Here is a 20,111-nt window from a genome sequence, read left to right as displayed (position 1 = left end):
TTGACATTAGATAAGCCTGTGGTCCAAACTCTACAGCTCTACTATCAAGATCCCACCTTTAATCAAGCCAGGGCAATTTTCCTGTTAAATTAAACTAATGTTTCTCATGTCCTTTGTTTTGCTTTTTTAGGGAAAGAGCTTTCCCTTACAGTGAAAGGTTCCTTTGAAGGGACCAGGGACATTACCCTAGGACCTGAAGGAGTTGCCAGCCCTCCAGGTCCCACCAAGTTCCACTATATCAAGTATGCAGAGCCAACACTGGATGTCATGTTGCCAAAGAAGAGGCGCTACCACCCCGTATGTTAGAACTGGCTGTAATAATGAACTCAACGAGTCACTTTCTAGAAAGTGGGAGGGGGAGAGAGGGTAAGCCCTTTTACTTTTTTGTGAAAAAAACATGTTATTTTTCCAGTGGACCTGTAAGTTCAGTACGGAGACAGGCTCCCCAGTGGTGATGCTGAATTCACTGCCCATGGGAAAGGAAATGACAGTTGCAGAGGTGAGTGTCACTGCCAGCCTTTAGAAATAAAAGGTCACTCGGGTAAAAATCACTCCTCCTTAAGCATCCATAATATTGTCCTGCGGGAGTCCCTATGGATGGGTTCTAAGAGGGCCAGAAATATTCTGAATTTTTCCTGCATCTTGAATGATGAAGAGCTCTACTTCTCTGGCTGTTTTCTCTATAGAAGACTGTTGCCATGGTGTTCCTTCGTTAGTCTCCTATATGTGCCCGTGGAGGATGCAGAGACCAGCAAGGATGTCAGGGAGTGAGACAGGTCCTTCATTACCTCTCTCCCTGTTTACCCCCAAGTTTACTGATGTCTCCATTACTTAGGGTCCAAACAGAAAGTTGCCCCTTGGACATGAGCTAGGAAAATGTCAGAAAATCTGCCCCCAATAAACCTTATGCTTCAAAGGGCTGTGGCTGAAAAAACTTTACCAAAAATATTAAATATAACATATGAATGTTGAAGAACATATGTTTTTATTTTGAGCAATACTCTCCATATGGTGTATAATTTTGAATAAAATTAACAGAAGAAAAGGATTCTTAATTTAGAAAACATATTTCTACTATGAAACACCTACAGGTTTCCAGGTTATTAGGGACAATCTCATCCAAAATTTAGATATTATGTTGTGAAGAAGAGAGAGAACATCAGATTTCAGGGCCATAAAAACATCCTCTCAGAACAGAGCCATTTTTATTGATTAATTAACTACAAAGGTTGCAATATCTAAATGTAGGGTCAGGATACACCTTGTTTTGTCAGCTGTTCCAGTGCCAGCTAGGTCCAACTTCAGCCTAATTTATTTACTCTGTGGTTGCCATTGTGATCTTGTATCAGCAGTTATCATTAATTATCAGAGAGGAAAAGCTCATTATTTATACAGCAGCTCAGCTCTCAGCAGTTCCACTGATTCTTTTTCCCTTAATACCTTTTGCTGGCCTACTTAGACTGAAACCACCTATTTATGTGTAAAAAACCTATGTTCCTATAAACCAACTTAAGGCATAGGAGGGAAATAAAAGGAAAAAACCTGCTCAGAAATCTACCACCTGTGCTGCTGCCTGCACCCCGGCCTCCCCTGCGTGCCTCCCCTGTCAGCTCCTGAGGCAGGAGCAGTCTTTCTCGTTGTGTGTTCACACAGCCCGTGTCCGGGCTCCTCTGAGCCCCCAACCTGCGGTCTGGGCAAGAGAGGTCTTCACCTTGCGCCAGGGGCTCTTGGGGACCACATGGCCACTGCTGTTAAGAGGATACCTGTGCCATGTCCTCAGCTCTCCTTTAAAAAGTCAAGACTCTGAAGGGCATCTGGGAAAGCCCGAAGCCGTTTCCTTCCCTCCTTTTGCTGGGCTTTGCAGCTCCTCCAGGTCAGCTGTGCAGCTGCCCTCCGCAGCTCCGGATTTAATTACCTTTGCTGCCCCTTGGGCTCACAGAATAAGACGAAGAGCTGTTTCTCTGTGCACAGCATGATTTTGGACTCAGCTGCATTGCCCACGTATCTGTCTCTCCTGACTTTTATGCTTGTAGACATATAGCCTCATCAGGTCATGGTTACAGCCAGTGCTGTCCATTCCCTCACCCATTTGGTTAAGGGAAGACTGGATTTTAACGTAGAATGAAATCTTGGCAGTAGCAAATGCAAACAGGCAGTCTTGTCGCTGAGAGATTGTGGTTTGGAGGTCAGTGATCTACAGCATATCCCATGGGACATAATGAATGCCAAGTGTCCAAAAAGAGTATTTCAGGATGCTGCAGAGAAACTCTTGAATAACATGGGAAATGGGGCCTGCTGTTTGAGTCCCAGGTACCTTCTGTCCCAAGATTATTTATGGTTTCTGTGGCCTGGAAGCAGGTGGGATTTGTGAGCAGGAATGTTCCACTAAGGATAAGTAAATGGTTTAGAAAATGTACATAGAGATCTCAGACACTTCATTTCCACACCTTGTTGCCATCTAAATAAAACTGTCTCCAAGAGAGGGAGAAAAGAAACCTTAAAACCAAAATAAGGAATTTACAGTTCATATTTTTGTTTTCCAGGAGAAAAGATTTGATCTGAATGTGAAAGCAGAAAGCTGGTAAGGGATCTACTCCTATTCCTGAAGACTTTGTTTTCCAATTTTGCCTTTGTCTTAGCCACATGGAAAAGAAACAAGCAGACATCCTCAGTCTGAGAGCTAGAATGTGCTTTTAATAAAATGTAAAATGCTTATGCACTATATTATATATAATTGGACTTAGCAGAATTTGATCTTAATCAATAAATGTTGATAAACATGTATTTATTTTAGCATTATCCCTTCCCCTCTGACCACAGAATACTGTTGCTGATCGATTTCAGTCTCTGAAATTCACAAAAATGACAAAGTTTTGGCTAGAAAACCGTAATGGAGAGGAGTAAACACAGAACTTGATCAGAAATTACAATGATTAAATTGTCAGCATTTCTTTTTTTCCAAACTGTCAGTGTTCAGTAGAAATAAAACTTGTATCCTCTTAGGTGCAGTGATACTGTATATTGGGTAGAAACTAGGGCAGACAATGTGGCAAATGATTCGGCATCTATACCCGTACTCATTAATGTGCTGCAGTAAATATTAAGGTGTTTTGTGTAATCCATAACAATATATAGCACACAAAACTGGGCAAACTGATTTTTTCTTTTGGAGGCTGACTGGGAAATAAAAAAGAAAAAAACTTTCATTTTTGAAATCAGAATGTGCTTTCATTTGTTTCAGAAAGGCAAGTAATGAAGGACAACAAGAAAACCAGTGTTATTCCAGGACAGAGAAACATGCTTCCCACTTATTTTTTTAATGTTCTGATAACTCTAAAAGCCGTCTGTTTATATCCTGATTTCTGATGGAAACACGCTTATACAGCTCCACCTAACTTAGTTCCCCTTGTGTATCTTCCACTTACTGCTACAGCTGTAATCCTTTGGCTGATTTTATCCAAATCTGACAAGGGGAAGAAGTCCTATAACTAGTTTAATTGACATTATGGACTCAGTAGTAGAGACAAGAGGCTTTCTGTCACTGAAAGAAAAAGAAAAAGAAAAATCCTGCTATTTTCTGATGCTTGGCCATGGCTAGCTGGGCAGCCAGGGAGTCCACAGGTAGCTCTGGCCTGGACACAAGCTGTCAAGTCTCATGAAGGCCCATGAGAGCTGCCTAGTAGGCATGGGGTGGGAAGAGGTCGAAGGGGAGTTAGTGCACAAAATAGCACAAATGCACGGGGAAATAAGCTATAATAATGGAGTTATTTAAGGAATAGCTTACTAAATTTCAGATTAATGCAAATGAAACCTTCCTCTCCGTAATATTATGTATGTTTTACAATTCTTGAGTGCAACCTGACCTGATAACTGCTAGAGTTGAGGTGTGAAACAGCTTGTGAAAGTACAAAAGGATGAGAACAGCAGGGGTGAAATCCTGCCCCGCTAGGTTCAGCGACAAAGGTCCATCCCTTCAAGGCCTGCTCGTCACTGATTTCATCCTTACGCTGATCGCAGGACAGGTTACGTGGTCAGGTCCACCTCAGAGACGGGAGGGCTTTTTTGGCTGATGTAGTTCTGCAGCGATGCTCAGCCGCTAGAGGGAGATGCATTCACGCTAGAGTTGCTCAAAATCGGACATTTCCTTCTTGCTGGAAATGCCAACATTCGAAATTTCATTTTTATTTTAGACTTAGCAAGAGAGAACATACTTTAGAATTTCCAATGAAAAGGGGAATAAATACGTGTATTTTGCAGAAAGAAACACAGATATTTTAATTTTGGAGTATTCATGTTAATATTTTGTTTCATTTCTAAATGCTATATATTATTTCTTGATCAATTAGTAATAACGGGATGTAATGCCACTGATCAGTCTTACGAGTTGAAATATGCTTTCTTACTTTTAAAAATAGTTATAATAGTCTCTCCTGTTCTCCCTCTCATATTGCATCAACCTACTTGAAGGGAAGGATGTGGTAGACTATCATTGATCTGAGTCCTAAGATTGATAGGTGTATGTTAATATGCAAAATATGTACATATGTTTACCTCAGTAATTGCTCATGCAACCAAGACCTGGACATGCGGTTTGGCTTTGACTTATGTTCAGAGGAAATGGATTTCTTGTGGAAAAGGAAGAGACATGTAGCAAATGCTCTGAAAAATGTTTTTCACCTGCAACGGGACCTGCAGCAGCATGAAGTATGTGTTCTGGGGAGCGGGTCTTGACTTTTCTAGTGTCTACATGGTCTCTTCTAGAATAATGTTGAGCAAATTGGACCAAATGTGAGTGTTGTATAAATAACAGCTAGCACATTTATCTTAACTACATTTGCTACTGCTGCCAAGTCTTGCTGTTTCGAGAAACACTAGCTGCATCTTGCATATCTGGCAAATTAAAATTTCTCAGATTTGGCATGTGTTGATCCTTTCCATCCTATTCTATAGTTGGCTTGGTTCTTAAATACTTTGTGCTTATTAAGTACATTACATAACAAGTATTTATTCTATTATTCAAATGTAATCTTTTTGTGAGAGTTTAGTATCCTAAAGCATGTCCTCTGAGTGCTTCTTAAAATGTCTTCTTTCTTCCAATTTTGAAATTCCTCAAAATAAATATCCTTCATTTTAAAGTAGCTTCATGGTACTGAAAAAGAATAACCTCAATGAAGTTAAGTTAGCAACATTGTGAATTGTGTGGATCTTTTTAATGAGGTTGGCGTACACATGTAGTAGCAGATGTGCAAAACAGAAGAAAGTGGTAAAGGAATGAGAAAAGTGGAGAAAATGCATTGTTTCTTCCACAGAAGGGCTTCATCTTGTTCTTCTGTGCCCTCATTTGCCCTAAGTACAGATGGGAAAGAACTGAGATTTGGGTTAATCTCTAATCCCATATTTATGAAAAAGAAAGCAGCAGTAGCGATCATCACACCACTTCTGAGTCTTCCCTTCTGAAAAGGGAAGGGAACTCCGAGCTCAGGAGCTGGGCCAGATGCAGTGGCATTCCAGGATGACAGGTCAAGTGTTGTCCATCTGAGTGTCCTGTCCTCATGTGTCCAACAGGTCCCTGTGGTGGCTATCATCACAACAGGCGGAGGACTGAAATCCATGACAGGACTCTACGGCAGTCTACTGGGGCTCAAGAAATTAAATCTCTTGGACTGCATAACATACATCAGTGGGCTATCTGGCACCACGTGGTAAGGACAGCTTGCACAGAAGGTTTTAGTAGCTCTGTGGAGGGGTGAAGCTGCTACAAGCAGCTGTAGTCACAGGGGTGCTAATGACCACCAAGAATGAGTCTGTTATGGGTGTCGGTAGCTACTCCAAGAATTATAGTACAATCTCTTTGCATTTTAAAACAAGTTTTAGGTTCTCTCCATTTGAAAGCGAGCTTGAAAAACTGGCTTGGCCAAAAAAAAAGATGGAAGCACTCTGAAAGCAAACAAGAGTGGGAGGTTTTCTTCAAACATCACAGAAACGAACTACTTCTCAGCTGCAGGCCAACATATCACTTTGATCCAAAGCACTGATTTTTGATTAGTGGTTCTTTACTGCCCTTTTCAACTCTGCATTTACAGCAGTTAAGTATGTCTATGACAATTATACTCATCAAAATAGATTCTGAGGGAACTGTTATTGGGGATGTAATTCTGCTCAGAGTATCATGTCTGATCCCATCTCCACAGATGTCTGTTGCTCCCAGTAACTTCTGAAGTAGGCTCTGCTTTTTAACTGGTCTTCTGCAGAAAACTGTAGGACACCGCATATTTTCCCTTGCAATCTGTTAGCTTGGAAACGGGCTGAGTTCCCTTGGACAGTGTTACCTCCTGTTCACAGGACCTAGAACTGTCCAACATGTGGTGGTCCCATTTAGGGTGTAACATGGAGGATGGCATTAAAATATAGTGTAGTGATACCATAAGGTTGACACTGAGTGATACAAAGCCAAGAGTCAGCAGCTGGTCTGAACTGATTTATGTTCTAGAAAACAAGCAAAGAAAATGCATTGTAATTTTTGGCCTTATTTATGCTTCCTAAATAAACCAATGTTTACCCTTAAGGTGCTTCTAGGTCTATTTTTAAAAAGTCAACAAAACACAAAAAAATATTCTTCAGGGCCATCTTCAGAACAGTCATAGAAAATCTGGTGTGTTCATTCTGCAGAACAGAACAGGAAAAACAAAGCAAGCATGAACAGTAACAAATACTTAAGTGTATTACCTCTGTCTCCAAGGGCAGAAAATTTAAAATCTTCTTTTGCTCCTTTTCATTTTTGTTGTCTGGATTATCGTTCTCCAGGACCATGGCAAACTTATACAGAGATGCCTATTGGTCACAGAAGGACCTAGATTGGCATATTGGTGAAGCCAAGAAACAAGCAACCAAATGCAAGATGGGCTGTTTCTCTATGGATCGTATGAAGTACTATAACAAGCAACTATGTCAGCGGAAAGAAGAGGGATACAGGACATCATTTATAGATCTTTGGGGACTCATGATTGAATACCTACTAAATGATGGGGTACGATGTATATTCATTTTCTCAGAGAATTACAGATTTCTTCCTTTCTTTTTCTTCTTTTTTTATTTTTTATAATGAGCAGAGAGGAAATTAATCCATCATAGTTCTCCATATCAATAAACTCTCTGATTTTTCTATTCTCTTCAACAGACTGCTTACAGAGAAATACATCCCATGTTAATAAATTGCATTATTTATGCAGCTATTTGGAAAGTGTAATTAGACTCTTGCTGCTATTTAAATAGAAATTGGAGGCAGTCTCAGGCAGTCTGCCTGAAATGCAGATTACACATGCAGAGGGTTCATGATGCAAAGCAGAATAATCTCAGCAGTGTGAAAACTATCTGAAGCAGGCATTAGTAAGAAACAGCTGGAACGCTTGCTGATTTGCACCCCCTAACATGTAATACGAGGTGTAGGTACACTGGAGACAAGTGCATATTCTGCTTTTGCTGACAAGGGCTGCTCAGACAGTAGCTGGTTTAAGTAGTATTAATTTTTACAAGCAGTAAGAAATTTGTTTTCATATTATCTGAAGTGGTTTCCATACCTTCAGTGCAGGGGTCCACTCCCTCTTCTCTCCAGTAAGACCTCAGTTCAAAAATGACTGATTTGGCATTCAGGAAGTGGGAAGGAACGGGTGGGTGAGGATAGAACAGACGTGTGCTTCAGTGGGGGATGAAATTGCTTATTTATTGCAATTATTTATTTTTATATAAGTATATATTATATTATATATAAGTATACTTCTGTTTATATGAACATAAATAAATATAAATAATTTATTCCCTGATATTCAGAGCTCCTAGTAGAGTATAGAGAGGAATACTACATATTAAGCAAAGGTGTAAGTTAAATAGATGTGTCTCTTTTTTCCTCAGCTCTGTGAGGTCTCCCTCACAATTTAGCCAAGTATTTTTCCCTTTGAGCAATGCTTACTATCGTTATGCAAGCATTAACCTCTCACAAATCTTCAGGGACTAGTTGCAATCAAATTTGTCAGGCAGTTTGTGAGATTTTGTTAGGTTTCTTATAAACCTCTTCAAAGAGAATGAGCTTTTCTAGAAAAGATGTTAGGTGGGTTGCAAGTATTTTGCTCTCAAGTTCCAGTGGCTTGTGCGAGGCTAGCCTGCGATCACTTGTGTGCACTGAGAAAGGAAACTCCACGCTGACATACTCAAGGGTTTCCTTCAGGCTGAGGAGAGCAAGCACTGCTTGCTACTCTCTTCATCCTAAGGAGTAGATTTCCCTCTCCTCCTTTTGGGAAGGAGTGTACAAAGTCAGGCTAGATGCCTGGGGAGAGCAACCTGTGACCTCGCAGGTGGAGCTCAGTCAGGTTCATCGTGCATTGCTTCCATGTGTTCTCTTATAACTATTTTTCTTCAAAACCAGAAAGATCCTCACAAACTTTCAGAGCAGCGAGAAGCACTGTGCGAAGGTCAGAACCCATTGCCCGTATATGTGTCAGTCTGCGTCCGGGACAACTATAGCACTCACGATTTCAAAGGTAATGATGATATTTCCGATCCTGTGGAGCTAAATTTTGCCAGTGGAAATCCAGGGGGTTTTGTTTGTTTGTTTTGTTTGGTTGGTTGGTTTTTCTGTGTGTGTGTAGTTTGCTCTTCACTGCTTGGTAGAACTTAGAGACAACAGCCCTGGTCTGTTAGCTACTTTATGGAGAAATAGCCATTGCCTCCAGGCCATGTGATTTTAATACAAGAGCTTTTTGTGATCAGCATTTCACCTTTCTGGTTATATGGAACTGAAATCCTGCCAGAAAGGCCATTTTTGAAATATTATCAGGTCCAATCAGAATAAGAAAAAGAAAGTATTGGAATTTTCCAAGAATTAAATGTTGCTTTTTGTCAATTCCGTTATATTTCAAAGATGAACAAGGACTGCATAGTTACAATAAAGCTTGGGAAAACATCCAGTGTAGTCCCTAGTGCAACTTTTGTTTTGCTCATTGTTTTGGTTATTTTTCCATGAGGAGAAGAAGCTGAAGGAGGAGAAGAGGAGGAGAAGAAATTCAAATCAGATTTTTATGGCTGAGGTGAAAGAATGAACCACTTCTGCCTGAAGGGGAAATTATGGTCCGTGACCTTTCTGTTATAGACTTTCCTCACGCTGCAGTTATATCAGGCAACTGCACTTCACTTGGAGTAACATCCTAGAAAGTAAAGGCAAAGTTCTGTCTTCCTCAGTACCACGTATAAAGCGTATAATTGACTGCTTATATCAAACTCATTTTTGGAAAAGCTGAGTACCTCTGTTGGTACATACCTAAAATATTCAAAGGAATAAAACTAAATGCGCTCTCTTCTGTTAACTGTATCCTTAACAGTGGAAGTATAGAAGTAGTGTGCGTAAGAGCAGAGAGCAGCCTAGTGCATGCCTGGAGAATCCTGTCTTGGTGCTTTCACGTGAGGTGTATAAAGGCTGGCCTCTTTCGATGCTCCCAGCGTACATCTCGTGCCACCGACAGCACTGCCACCATGCACATATTGCCCACAGACGGAGCAGGTTTGCAGAGTAACTGCTCCTGCCTCCTTGCATTTGAGGAAATGCCACTGCCATATTGTCCGAGTGCAGTTGCATGCAACCATCTTTAAATGCCTGACCCTGTAGGTGGTAGTTGATTTAAAAAAAAAAAATTTGCAAAGACAGGGTAGAAAACAGAAGGCCTATTCCATTTCAGACTGGTTTATGCTTTAGCAGCCTCCCTTTTCACCCTCAGCTGAAGCACTGAGACTGTTCTAAGTGTTCCTTTGTGGCTGTATTGCAGAATGGGTGGAGTTCACCCCGTATGAGGTGGGATTACTGAAGTACGGAGCATTTATTCGCACAGAGAATTTTGGAAGTGAGTTCTTCATGGGACGCATGCTAAAAAAGCTCCCAGAATCCCGGATCTGCTACCTTCAAGGTGATGTATTGCAACGTCCTGGAATAGAGGCAGTTTAGTGCTGTACAATGCTGTGAACCAGAGGGTGGACTTTTCTGGTCTAGTATACCGAACACTGGTGTGATATCACCTCCCAGGAGATGGGCATGTGTGGTAGTATGTCGAAAAGACTATAGTAAAAGATCCCTCGTCTTATTTCAGTTTCTTATCACTGAAGTCTTGGTATCCATAAACTGTGATAAAGCCACTTTTTAACATTCTGTCTTATAAATGGAATAGGTTAAGTGCCTTAACTCTTTCATTATAAGGAATGTTTCCCATTTCTTTGGTTATTCTTCCAGTTCTTCTCTGAATGCACTCCAATTTGTGACAATTTTGACGCTGCAGGAAACATGCAGCTGTGGATCCACTGCGATGTTTATATTTAATCCAGAGTAGAGAATGCAATCTGCTAAAGATGCAGGCAGCCCAGTGTTAAAAATGAGATGAGAGAATGTTATGTGTTTTTATTTTCTTGAGAAGTAGTAGGCGTTCAGTTTTTGCAACTCAAAGCATGCATAAACCTGTGCTAAAAGGCATGTGTTGTTTAGCACTAGTAATATGCAAGGTGTCAGCTGCGCCCACCAGCAGGAAGGCTTGGTGGTAGCACCCATCAGACAGGCTGTTAATGCCTCAAAAGATCAGAACTGAAGGGTCTCTACCCTGAATCCCTTTGACTAGTTCCTGACTTGTGCTAATGGGACTGTGGGCTTAGGGCTGTACGTAAAGACAATAACATTCCTTTACTGAGGAATTAGGCTAGAGTAGTTAGACTCACAGAAAAACCTGACAGACGAATACAGAACCATGCAAGTCCTGTTTCAGTCTTCTCTTCTTGTACTCATGCTCCTTCAAAATTCCTAGGTTTCAGTAAATATGCTGTGATATTAAATAGTCAGTAATCCCAGGAAAATGCCTCTCTAGCTGGCCCTTTTTTCCTGGTCCACTACATGGAAATTTGTTTTCTAAATATTGTGTATAGTGTATTGTATTATGTATTCCTCCGAAAATTAGGAAGTCCGATTACAACAGACTAATTAGAACCCATATTTAAATTTACAACAGCAGATGACATGACAGCATTGCAGGGGTCGTATCTTGTTAAAAAAGCTACCAGTGCCTCTGTGGGAAGTAAGGGAGGGGCAACCCTGGATGGAGAAAAGAGTGTGCAATGAAGGAGGAGCTTACTGAGTCTGCGAGTCTTTAACTGTTAAAAGTGCAAGGTTTTCACTTATGATTCCAATGGCCAAACAGCCAATGCAGCCCTCTGTAAAAGGACTCATGAAAGCTGACCAGAAGCGTGTGCAGAAAAAGAGAATCTTAAATAAGGAAGACAAGGAAGGAAAGGATGTTTTTGCGATATTGGCATTACTGTGAGGAGTTCTTATTTTGCTTCTCAAGAGAGAGTTTTTGCTCCTTTACTCCTCTTCATTCTTTTCTCTCTTTGCAGTGCAGCAGAGTCATGTAGTATATTAGGTACAGTACTGACTGCAGTGTGAATTTAAATCTTCAGTCAGAGCCAATGCCATAGAAAATCAAGAGAGATTTAACAGCTTAAAAGTTTAGAAATATATGAATCGTACCTGTTCAAAAATTAATCCAAGAGATTGAAAGAGAAGGAAAAAAAAGGCAATTTCCAGTTAAAATGTGTTCTTGTGTTCACTAATTCCCTTTTTAGGTATGTGGAGTAGTATATTTTCTGTGAACCTATTACAAATATGGGGACTGTCCCACAGTTCAGAGGACTTCTGGAAGAGATGGACCCAAGACAAAATAGGAGATGTCGGTGAGAAATTTTTAAGTTTTTCAGTGATGGCCACTTAGAGACCCCTGCATGCCTTTCTGTATCACCCTTTTGAGTAGTTTAAAGGTAACATCATATAATCCTCCTAAAGGATAGTGACTTCCTCTTCCAATACGTAGGCTTAGGGAAATGCTGCTGTAATTATTAGACTTACTAAAACTCTTTTGGTTAAAACAGGCATTAAAAAGAAGCTTTAGAGGAGTAGCACATTTCTCAGAATATGTGGCATTGCCCCTTCTGACTCAGCCGTACCAGAACCAAGAATCAGTAGCTGAGAATAAAGTTATTTTACTGCCTGTATGGAGAACACACCTGAACATCAATTGGCTAATCGATATTCCCTGAATTTTTACTTTATTACTCAGTACAGTAATTACTGCACCGGATTCATGCTGGCATGAAGATAAATGAGGCCTAGAGGCTATTTTCTGAAGCAATACAGAAACCACAGCTTTATTGCTGAATCATCAAACATGATGGTAACTGCAATTACAGGCATCCCAAAAATAAAGACAATATCTGTGCAATCTTGGAAACTGCCAAGTCTGTCTTGTTGCACCGTCAGCCGCCTGGTCTGGCAAAGCAGGTTGTGATTTCAAGAAACCACGCCTTGTGCCATTTCTGCTTTTCATCCACATATGTTCTTGTGTAGTCACCTTGAAAATTACCTAAAGTTTCTAAGTATGAAGTTATTTTGTATGTTTTCCTGGGATACTCTCGTTTCGTTAATTAAGCTCAGGTAACTGCAGGTCATTGCTTTGTAGAAGCTTTCACTGTTACAGTAGACCTTATGGTGTATTTTTGTTGCCCATCTAGCTGAACTGAAGGGTATGCTCTAGCCCCCTTTTCTCTGTGCTCCTCTCTATTTCATATTTTCCGATAAGGATATGTAAGTTTCTGACTGGAAATGTATTGAATTATTTAGTTCCCTTCAGGTGTCCCTTTTCCAAGGCTAAACACAGCTTCTGATGAACCATCTCTGGGCTAAAGCTTAAGACCATCAACAAAGCTTTCTAACAGTAGTTGCTGTTCTCCTTCAGAATTATTTTTATGTGTTTAGTGAGTTCTCCCAGAATGCACTTTGTGATCTCTTAAGTACTAGGCCAACCATAAATGAATGTGAATTAACAAATAGTTTGCCAATTTTTCTCCCCTCTCTAGATGAAGATCCAGTATTGCCTACAAGACCCCATGAGCTAAGGACTCGCACATATACTCCTCCCGGTCCCCTTTCTAATGCTCTTCGAGGTGCCTTAACTGACCGCTTCTCAGTTGCCCAGCATCACAATTTCCTGAAGGGCTATCAGCTGCATAATAACTACCTCGAGAATGAACACTTTTGTCGATGGAAAGGTAATAAGAATTAACATTTAACAGGCATGAATTTCAGGTGGTTTGGGGTGGAATTTAGGAAAGAAACCTGTAAGACTTGAAAGAAGATTGCTCACATCTCCCAAAAGAACTTGTTTTTTTTTTTTTTTCTCTGAATAGAGAGAACAGACTAAGTGCTGCCAACCATTTAAGTATGGTTTTAAATATAAGCACATGCTTATGTGCTTTAGCTGAGCTCTCTCTGGATGAGAGACTTGCTGCCAACAGAATGGAACTAAGGTAACGAAGAGCCGAGAGAACATGGGGGAAATCTTAATTTGGCAAGACTGGACCTCTAACTTCAGATGCATCAGGAACATCAGAGAAAATACGATTCTGTGAGAGAAAGCTGGAAAGGAATGGGGCTTTGTAGTTCACAGAAGAGAAGACCGAGAGGGAGACATAAATCTTTAAGCATGTTAAAAAGGATGGGAATATTTTGTTATCTATGTCAATGCTGGATAAAATAAGGAACAATGATTGAACTGAAGCAAGGGAGATTCAGGTTAAACATTAGAAAAAACTTACTGACAGTGATGAGTATAGCAAATTACTGGAACAGATTACTTGGGTTTCTCAGCACGTAAGGTTTTTAGGAATAGGTTGGGCAAATCTGTCAGAAATGCTGTGGGCTAGTGAAGTAGACTTAGATGGCCACTTGAAGTCCGTTCCATGCCTGTTTTACAATTCATCATTGTGACAATTAAATTAAATCAGATATCTGGAATAGTCAGTTCAACCTTGCAGTTTTTTTCCATCAAAATATCCACAGAACTTTTCTTATGCCAAGAAATGTTTTCCTTTCAGATACCGTGTTAGACACACGTCCCAATCAGCTGATGCAAAATCCTGATCACCTGGGCATGATAGATGCTGGATTTTTCATCAATACCAGCAGTCCACCGCTTTTAAGGCCACAGAGGGAAGTGGATGTCATCATATATTTAAGTTACACTACTGGATCACACACATCAGTGAGGAGGATCATGTTACGATATGCTCTCTGTCCTTTTGCTTGTAAAAGTCTAGCCTGTAGCACCTAGAAATACTAGTTATTTCAGTTGTTCTCTTTTTAACTGCTATTTCCTTTTTCAAATGCTACAACAGATTGATGATTCAAAGTAAGAAGAAATGTATCTACCAAGAGTGGTCTTAATCTTCATTTCAGAAGCTCTAATGTTAATAATTCATTCAAATACATCTCACTTCACTAGCATGTTATCTTGCTAGAGAACATGGATTAGAAGCCGCAGAGAAGGAATAGATTTGCATGTGACAGCTGAGAAAGATATTCTTCCTGGGTTATGTTTTTCACTGTAGTGATTAATATTGTTCCTATTTCTTCCTGTAACTCTTGGAATCTCCCTTGCTGCTTTATGAACATATTGAATTATTCAAGAGGTCATCAGCATGTTTTCTTCCAGAATGATGGAAAGATCCTCTTATACTTTATGCTGAATCAAGCAGGTTCCCGGACCCTGCGCAGGAATATGCATGACTATGAGAATTGATTTCTTATGACTTAAATTAGAATGTAAGAGATTAGTTGGATACTCGGGGCAGAACTTTCCTAGGGTTGGGAAATGAGATGCAACTGGGAAGATCAAATGACAAGCATCTTCCTGCAGAAACTCAAGTTTCAAGGAGATGAAGTTAGTTAGCTGTCTATAAAGCTCTGCAGAGAAGAAGTTTGGGTCTTTATACTTCTGAATTTGAGTTTATTTAGAAACTTAACTTTACCCATCTGGGCCAGCATGGGTGGAATTATATTTTGTGAATGAGATCAGCTGTGCTACTGTTAATAAGCCATATGATGCATAAGACACATGTAAGGAAGTTTCATTGCAGCTTCACACATTGTCTGAGATTAGATTAATTTTGTGAAGAAAGCTGCTGGGATTTTAAGTATATTAATAGAGACTCTTTCCTGTTTGATGGTATCCACTACTAGATGGTGTATAGGAGATAGCACAGTACATGGTGGGGCATGATGTTGCATTAAACATTTCAGGAAAAAGGCACAATATAGTCTAGTACTTCAGAGAGTTTTTTCTCATTAAAATATTAATCTCGATAAACACTGCACCATAATGCCTGCACAGACAGAAACATCACTGAATGCACAAACTTAAATTTGTTATCTCCTGTCTTTCTGTCTTCCAAGCATATAATAAGTTATCTTAAACATTTTCTTACTATTATTTTCTTTTCTGAATAATTCCATACAATATATTAAACACGGGGTCTTTCCTTTACTAACACTACATGATTTACTCTAAACTTACGCAAATTAATTCCATCTGAAATTAAGAATTCTCTGTCTCTGAATTTCTATTTACAGCTTAATATTCTCGTCTCTATATGTGGTAATTTTGTGTAGAGCAACTCTTGGTGACAATGAATCCCCATGGATCTGAGTAATTAAATCTTAATGCTAGATAACCATTCTTGGGCTTTAGTTAAATTCTAAGGCTGATTTCTTCTGTGATATTCCAGTCTCTGGACAAGGCCTACAAATACTACTCAGAACAGAAAATCCCATTCCCCAAAATTTCTTTGAGTGATGAAGATAAGAAAAATCTAAAGGAGTGCTACCTCTTCCAAGATTCAGATTCGCCAAGATGTCCTATTGTGATTTTTCTTCCACTTGTGAATGATACCTTCCGAGAGTACAAAGCACCTGGTAAGTTGTGAGCGGGGGCAAAGCATTAAACAAAAGACAGCATTACCAGCTTCCCTGAATCTGATGCAGCCTTATTTCTCCACTGCTGGCTCTCTTTACTGGCTGGATTCATGGGGGATCACTTTAGCTAATTAAACTTCCCTCTTCCCATCTCTGCCAACGTTGTTATGTTCATTCGTATTATTTTTGGCCCTAGGGAGGAGAGAGACAGCCCTTGCTTCGAGCTGGTATTTACCTTCATCTCTCTCCCACTGATAACATAAAATGTTGCCAGCTATTGCAAAAGTTTTTGCTAGGAAAAGTACGGCTCACTCAGATATGTTATCCCCTGTCTGTTGCCCAGGGATTTAATCCTACATTTGAAGAGACAGTGTCATGTGTGAACAGTGGGGAAGCAAGAACTTGGCTTTCAGGCTAAACTCTTGCAACGTCAAAATCAATGTGTCTCTTCTTGGTGGTTATCCTAGTTGTCATTTGGCTCACTGTGCTATGCCTGGGGGCTGTCATTCTCTTTTTGCCATGGCCAGTTGCTTGATATTCTCCCCTACTGCCAGTTGCGAGCATGCATTTACTGATCTTCTTGGGTAGCAGGCAGGTAAAGTCCAAATGCTATTTTGCCTTCCCAGAAGTAGAGAGACACCAGAAATGCAAATGCGCAGGTGCTCCAGGACTGCTATCCGGATTGCAGGAACCTTAAGATTTCACGTGTTTCTATTTGTCCCTTCTTGCTGAAATGATATTCTGTTATTAGCAACCCTCCTCTTTCAGCCAGGGTCAATAGAGGTCACCGCTGCTCAGGGTAAGCCCGCCAGTGTGTTGACAGCTGGCTGTTGGGGCACCCTCTGACTGGTATTCCTCATTGAACCACGGCGTTAGTGAACATTTCCCTCACACTTCCCTTCTGCTTCATTACTTCAGGCACATGATGTTCTTCTGATTAGGAATGGTGATATGTGACCCGAATTATTGTCTCATACCCAGAACGTTTAAATCCTGTCAATTCTTTCCTGGAGGAAAGTCTCCATCTTTGGGCTGCTGTGGATGGCTTGTCATTGACTAAGACAAACTCAATGTCACAGCAACAACTCTGTCTTTTTCTGCAGGTGTAAAGCGCTGCTGCTCAGAGATGGAGGGAGGACAACTTGATTTGACCAGTCGCTGTTCGCCCTACTGCATGTTCGCGGTCAGATATTCCGATGAGAATTACCATCGGCTGCTAAACCTCAGCGAATACAATGTCCTGAATAACTCTCAGATGATTATGCAGGCCTTGCACATAGCAATGCAACGGAGAAGACAAAATATGTGCTAATCACCCACCCAATTGCCTGTATCGTTGTGGAGGAGTTTCTCATGCTCTAGCGCATGGAAAGAACATAGCTGTCTGAACACTAGCCACTCTGCACTACAGAAATTAACTGCCCCAGGTGGCTCAGTGGGTTTTTTTCACTTCCATAAAGTGGCCTCTCTAGGCAATCAAAGACATTGCGTATGAAATCTGTGTATATGCTTTGTTCCCTAAATTAAGGTTGTCTGTAGAACATACTTTACCAAAAATCCTTATTAGATTTTTTTAAATAGCGTTGTTTTAAACCTAATTTATATTCATGTATGACATACAGGAAACATATTTTATAATACCAAAGTGCTGCAGTAATACAACACAGCTAACACACCTACAGGCCACATGAAGGGGGTACGAATTTCTGCTCCCTAAAATCTTTCTTCGTTGAACACAACGTGCATCCAAACCTGGAAAATGAAGAAAATCTGAGATACTTCTTTTCCCCCTTCTAACCTGCCTTGCTGTGCTGATCTCCCTAATGACTCTATTTTTCTTCTCCTTCCTGCTTGTAATTCCCCCGCTGCTCGGACTTTGTTCCTTTCGTCTGTGCCATCTATGCCGTTCATCTACGCCACCTGCAGTGGAGCTGGATGTATGAGCCACGGCAGTGCTTCTTCCTACCTGTGTGTGCTGATGTGGGAAGGACATATGGAAAGACGCCACTTCTGGCCTGTCTGCTTTGTTCCTTGCACTGTATGGGTGAGGGTGTAATATCGGAGAGCGGCCTGGAGGAGCTACGTGTTGGGGAGCATGGCCCAGAGAGCAAGAAGCAGAGTATTGGAGATAGAAGCTGGCACTGGATCCCTGAAACGACTCTGTTTTGGAGGTATCCTGAAGAGAAGCCAAAGAGAATGGAAGTGTTACAGGGACAAATGTCTGTGAATGCGACCAGATGTGTTAATCGCATCTATCTCATGAGCTTTTTTGGACATATATACAAGGAAATAGCAGTCTTGGAGGAAGGCAGGGGAGGATTTTTCACATGAAATTTTTGTTCCAGTGAAAGTTATAGTTTGAACACATCAAAACTTTCTCTGAATTTATGTCAGTTTTGATTGTTTTGTGTTGAAAGGTTATAAAAAAGAATCAAAATTTCATTTTGAAGTTTTCAAAATAAAACACTCTGGGTTTTTTTCCCAGGTGAATTATCTCTCATACTAAACTTCCTTTCTTACATTGAAGAAGAAATAAGAAAGAGTGCTTGAAATTAAAATATTTTACTTCCGCTGTGGATTGAAAAACCTTGTTGTTTTACCCAATGCAATTTTTAAAAACATGTTAGGACACAAGCCTATCAAGAAAAATGCTTCTTTGTTTTGTTCTAGTTGTTCAAACTGTGCACCGAGCAGAAGTGACTTTACAGTAGCCTGCAACAACTTAAACCACCGTAAAATGATAGGAACAGACCCTCCATGGGATCTAGCCAAAACACCAGTAAAACTTGTGGGCCTGTGGGATTCTTTATTCTTCCTCCTTATTTCTGGAAGATGTCTTTTCTGAACTGTTGAAAGAGCTGAGGATGAGCCGTAAAAATAATAAATCCATAACAACCACTGCATTCCAGAAGCAAGTTAAATTGAAAATACTCCTTTTTTATTAAGAGATTTTGTGTCCTAATGACAGCGGAGCAAAATTTTTGAACAAATATTTTATTCAATGAAATAGGGGTTACCAGGTCAACTAGGTATCCTAGTTTGGGGCTAAAATAAACTAGGGAAAGTGCGTGAGTAAGTTTAAACATTTCATGTTAATATTTTCCAGAAGGCTTTGTTTTGAAATGTAACCTCTTTTTAATAGATCACCTACCTCTTCACCCCGGGGCACCCAACCTGAAAATAACAGGCTTCGTTTACAGCCAAATAACATATTTGGCTTGGTGCAAAATGATACTCTGAGGATTTTCATTTTCACAAGAAACAATGACAAATTATCCTTACAAATTGTTTACAATGACTTCTTCCAACACTTTTGTCATTTAGGACATCAAACCAATCCTTAGCCTTTTCTGCAACTAATTGTGTCTAACGTTGCGAGCCTAAAGATCAGAACACAAATACTAATGTTTAGAACTCTCTGAGTTTCGAACAGTTATGCCTTTCTGGTTTTTTCTTCTATGGTAGTTTCACTAGTGATCATCTGAAATCTGGTGCTATGTGCTCTGCATATTAACCTGGACATTGCCTCCATTTGAACCTGAAATCCTTGCTGCCAAAAAGATGTTTTTGGCCATAAGCTCTTGCCACCTCCAGCTCTGTTAGTTACCTGCAAATATTTCATGTATACAGTATTGCAAAATAAAGGCTTGTTTGGAGGGTTAAAATTCTACCTTGCTCAACATATTCAAGCATTCCAGTAACATGCTTTCGGTTCACAGTGTGTTCCTTGTTCCGGTAAAAACAAAACTGCTGTTATTTAGGCAAAGAGCATAAGAGTACCAAATACTTGTGGTGAGCACAGTGATTAAAAAATGTCTCAGAGATGGATTTCACAGGGGACAAAGTGAGCTGTAGTCCCTCCCTCCTGCATTAGATCTTCCCATGAATATATATGTCCCTGTGCCACATGACAAAGTTACACATCCATTGAGACAGGGATCAAGCATGCTGTCTGATACATGCCTAATTCAATTTAGTGCACCTATTTCTGCAGAACAGCCTGCCATGAGACAACTAATCCTGCAAGAGCTGTCTCTAATGTGGATTACAAATATCATTCTTGAAGACGGAAGAACGGTTATAACTTTGCAGTACATCGTACCCCAGAGAAGCAGCCTGCGTCACAGCTCGGCTGATGCCCTCGCTGCCGGACGCTCGTCAGGCTAACGGGTCTGGGACTGCGTGGTGGACAAGCAGGCGTAAGCTTTCCCTTTGATCTGGGAGTCTGTGATCATCACCCCTGGTTTGGCCTGCTTCACACACCTGCTCAGCACAAACTCCCTCT

General features: G+C 40.4%; 1 protein-coding gene across 1 annotated transcript in view; it reads left to right on the top strand.

Moving 5' to 3' along the window:
- LOC104150429 (cytosolic phospholipase A2 epsilon-like) overlaps positions 1 to 19,486 on the top strand; it is a 38,750-nt gene extending 19,264 nt beyond the window's left edge. Inside the window, exons 9-21 of the mRNA XM_068944107.1 lie at positions 131 to 297; positions 413 to 499; positions 2,544 to 2,581; positions 4,557 to 4,704; positions 5,566 to 5,702; positions 6,805 to 7,027; positions 8,420 to 8,534; positions 9,813 to 9,950; positions 11,647 to 11,754; positions 12,934 to 13,125; positions 13,951 to 14,117; positions 15,640 to 15,826; positions 16,930 to 19,486. Coding sequence (XP_068800208.1) covers positions 131 to 297; positions 413 to 499; positions 2,544 to 2,581; positions 4,557 to 4,704; positions 5,566 to 5,702; positions 6,805 to 7,027; positions 8,420 to 8,534; positions 9,813 to 9,950; positions 11,647 to 11,754; positions 12,934 to 13,125; positions 13,951 to 14,117; positions 15,640 to 15,826; positions 16,930 to 17,138 — 1,916 coding nt within the window. The 3' untranslated portion in view covers positions 17,139 to 19,486. The remainder of the gene's footprint in view (positions 1 to 130; positions 298 to 412; positions 500 to 2,543; positions 2,582 to 4,556; positions 4,705 to 5,565; positions 5,703 to 6,804; positions 7,028 to 8,419; positions 8,535 to 9,812; positions 9,951 to 11,646; positions 11,755 to 12,933; positions 13,126 to 13,950; positions 14,118 to 15,639; positions 15,827 to 16,929) is intronic.
- The last annotated feature ends 625 nt before the right edge of the window (positions 19,487 to 20,111 follow it).

This window comes from Struthio camelus, chromosome 5, assembly GCF_040807025.1.
Source record: "Struthio camelus isolate bStrCam1 chromosome 5, bStrCam1.hap1, whole genome shotgun sequence".
In the NCBI taxonomy this organism is placed as follows: domain Eukaryota; kingdom Metazoa; phylum Chordata; class Aves; order Struthioniformes; family Struthionidae; genus Struthio; species Struthio camelus.
This window is presented reverse-complemented; position numbering and strand designations above follow the sequence as displayed.